The sequence below is a fragment of the Cryptomeria japonica genome, chromosome 10 (assembly GCF_030272615.1).
Source record: "Cryptomeria japonica chromosome 10, Sugi_1.0, whole genome shotgun sequence".
Lineage (NCBI taxonomy): Eukaryota > Viridiplantae > Streptophyta > Pinopsida > Cupressales > Cupressaceae > Cryptomeria > Cryptomeria japonica.
Window position 1 is genome coordinate 852,390,637 of NC_081414.1, and position 3,292 is coordinate 852,393,928.

At 37.1% G+C, this 3,292-nt stretch overlaps 1 protein-coding gene across 1 annotated transcript; it reads left to right on the forward strand.

Moving 5' to 3' along the window:
- The first annotated feature begins 231 nt into the window (after window positions 1–231).
- LOC131065154 (cysteine-rich receptor-like protein kinase 3) lies at window positions 232–2,801 on the forward strand. Its single transcript, XM_057999591.2, has 7 exons — window positions 232–1,027; window positions 1,233–1,355; window positions 1,454–1,578; window positions 1,657–1,870; window positions 1,965–2,196; window positions 2,283–2,433; window positions 2,529–2,801. Exons 1-7 carry the CDS (start codon window positions 232–234, stop codon window positions 2,799–2,801), a joined length of 1,914 nt encoding a protein of 637 aa, XP_057855574.2.
- The last annotated feature ends 491 nt before the right edge of the window (window positions 2,802–3,292 follow it).

The following is a 3,292-nucleotide window of genomic DNA, read 5'->3' on the forward strand; positions in this document are numbered from 1 at the left end:
GTTATTGATAATTGAGAGATGAATTGACATGATATAACAACTTAGAAGTATGTTTTGTCTCTTTTGGTGCACTTTGATTTTAAAACTAGTTAGGTCTTATCGCCCAACAATTAGTAAACGTTAAATAGAAAAAGCTTCATGGCAAGACAACGAGAAAAAGCTTCAAAATAATTAGCTCCTGTTTTTCTTCTATCAAGAAATACAGCTTTTTTAAGCATCTCACCAATGTCAATGGGAAAAGCCATGGCTGGTAGAATCTCGCAAGTGGAGAATAGTGTAAGGCTGATTGTTTTATTAGCCATGTTAATAATAGCACCCATTAGAGCAGATCCAGAGACCAGTCTTTTAACCTGGCTATGCGTCAGAATCTCCCCCAACAACTCAACCCTCTTTGAGCAAATTTTGGACGCCACGCTGGCATCTGTGGTGAAAGAAGTTGCTCTATCTGGATTTGTTACAAAAGAGCAGGAGACATCAACAGACACAACAACAGCTTCAGTAAACGTTCTGGCGCAGTGCAGAAAGGATAAGTCCCCTGCCGATTGCTTTAGTTGCATAAAAGTTGCAGAGAATCAAATTCGGAACTGTTCTGGTGTGTCCGCCATAGCATACTACGACGGCTGTTATCTGCGTTACGCAGATTCAAATTTTTATGATCAATACAATGATGTCACACATAAACATGTGTGCGGCACAGTCGAGGCCGCAGATTCTAGTTCATTTTCGGCAACAGGAAGAAGTTTGATTAGTGACCTTTGCAAGGCAACTCCTCGAATAAATGGTTATTTTGCTGCGCAGACCAGACAAGGCCCGTCTAATGCGACTATCTATGGACTTGCCTTCTGTTTGCGTTCCATTCAAAGGAAATCCTGCGAAAGTTGTCTGAATATTGCTCAGGACAACATAAATAATTGCTTTCCTCTCTCTGACGAACGGGCAATGGACGACGGCTGCTACTTGCGATACGATTCCAAACCCTTTTTCCCAAGCAATGCTACTGTCGACTTGGCACGTTTCTTACCCAGAGGTTAGAATTTAATTATATTCAATTGAAGAGCTTGCAATTTGGTAAACACTTTTCACGCTTTCCCTTTAGAAGAATGTTTGAATTTGCGATTTTAGAAATGTAATTTCATAAAATCAAGTAACGAAGAGCTTCAGTCGATCATCTAAATGGATTTTCCTAAAAATTTTGTCAGACGGTTGAGCTATTCTCCGTTTGTCTTTTTCAGGGAACAGGGCGAGTTCTCCAAAGTTGATAATAATTGCTGTTGCGGGAGGGGTATTCCTACTTGCCCTTCTATATTGTCTGCTTGTCTTCCGGAAGCAGATTATCCGCCCAAGCCAGAAAAAAGGTAAACTGTTATAGGCTAAATTTAATATAATGAAGCAAAAGTCTTGCACGTCAATTGATCTTAATTAGGACTAATATACAAGCTTTATTGAACAGCAGATATTGAAGGAGCAAGTGAACTCCGTGGGCCAGAAGATTTTGAATTCAAGATACTGAAAAAGGCAACTAACAATTTTGATCAAGCAAATAAACTTGGACAAGGAGGATTTGGTGAAGTATTTAAGGTAACTTATCATTTATTTGCAGTCCATAATAGGATTCTGTGTTGAGTATTCAAACGATGAGTTACTTGATATTTGCAGGGTACGTTGAAAAATGGCAAAGTTGTGGCAGTAAAGAAGCTGAAATTAGGTCACTCTGTCAGTGCACATTCTGAATTCGAAATCGAAGTGAAACTCATTTCTAATGTTAATCACAGAAATCTTGTGCGTTTACTTGGATGTTGCAGACAAGGCCAAGAAAGACTCTTGATTTATGAGTACATGCCTAATGGCAGCCTTGATAGAATAATATTTGGTTTGCTAACCCTTAACATTCCTTTTTTGTTTCTTTCATCTGTTACAACGAACATGATAGGTTTTGAAAGTCTAGTTAATTGCGCTATATGTAGGAAAAAATAAAAGACTTTTGAGTTGGAAGGAAAGGTTCAACATTATCCTGGGTACTGCTCGTGGTCTGGCCTATCTCCATGAGGAGTTCCATGTCTGTATCATTCATCATGATATTAAACCAAGCAATATATTACTTGACCACAACTTTCAGCCAAAAATAGCAGATTTTGGGCTGGCAAGACTTCTTCCAAATGATAAAACTCATGTCAGCACAAGAGTTGCAGGAACACTGTGAGGAAACTCCTACTTTATCTACTGTTTTTCTAATTTCAAAGTTTTCAATAGAGATATTAAGACCCTTTGTTTGGATTTTGAAGAGGATACACTGCTCCTGAATACTGTAACCGTGGGCAATTAACAGAGAAAGCTGACACCTATAGCTTTGGTGTGGTGGTTCTTGAAATTATCAGTGGTAGAAAAAGCATTGACTTGAAGCAACCACCTGATATGGAATATCTTCTTCAATGGGTATTTTAAAATTCTAACAATATTCTTTTAATCCTTGAAAGTCATCATTCTCTCCCTTAAAAATCTTGATCATTTACTTAAAAAACTTATGGCAGGTTTGGAGCCTATACGAGGATGACAAGGTCTTAGAGGTGGTGGAAAGTGAAAAGGAGATGGAAGGGTATAGCGAAGAAGAGGTGTTGAGGGTGATAAACCTTGCACTTCAATGCATACAAGCTTCTGTCAAACATAGGCCATCGATGTCCGAGGTCGTGAGAATACTCTTAAATGAAGATAAGATTGATTTTCAGAAACATTTGCAATCATCCTTCGTAAATGTGGAGAACAAAGACTATATGAAATCAAATGCAACAATTAGTGTTCAATAATAGTGGCCGTTTTTCTTATCAATGGAAGCATTGAGAGTAACAAGCGAAGGTGGATTGTTTTTTATAAAGGGTAAAACAGGTTTTGAGGGGACCCGAAACTTCTTACAACATGTTTCAAAAGAACCTAAAACCTTCTGGAATTAGCGGCAATCCAAAACCCTAACATAGAACACTGTAATAAAATAGAAGAAAGCGCCTCACAGCAACAACTAGGCATCAACTATCAGGCTATAACATCCTCAAGCCAACAAAGATAAAAAAATAGGGTTTTTCGAGGGTCCCTTGTTAATATCTAATCAATTTTATAATTCCTCCTCCCTATTTTCAAATAGAATTAAAATATACTAATATATTTTTCCTCCCTTTTATCTTTATATATAATCATGAAAGGTTTGTGTGATAAAATTATTTTCAATATAGTTACTAGAATTAATTGTGCAAATACAAATTCGTGATTTTATAAAATAAAAATGATGAACTAATTTTTTAAA

Bases quoted from the DNA above. Each gene is read 5' to 3' on its own strand.
- LOC131065154 (XM_057999591.2), top strand. From the start codon at position 232: ATGGGAAAAGCCATGGCTGGTAGAATCTCGCAAGTGGAGAATAGTGTA. The intron at 1,356-1,453 runs GTAAACTGTTAT...ATTGAACAGCAG, and splicing joins CCGCCCAAGCCAGAAAAAAG to ATATTGAAGGAGCAAGTGAA. The intron at 1,579-1,656 runs GTAACTTATCAT...TGATATTTGCAG, and splicing joins GATTTGGTGAAGTATTTAAG to GGTACGTTGAAAAATGGCAA.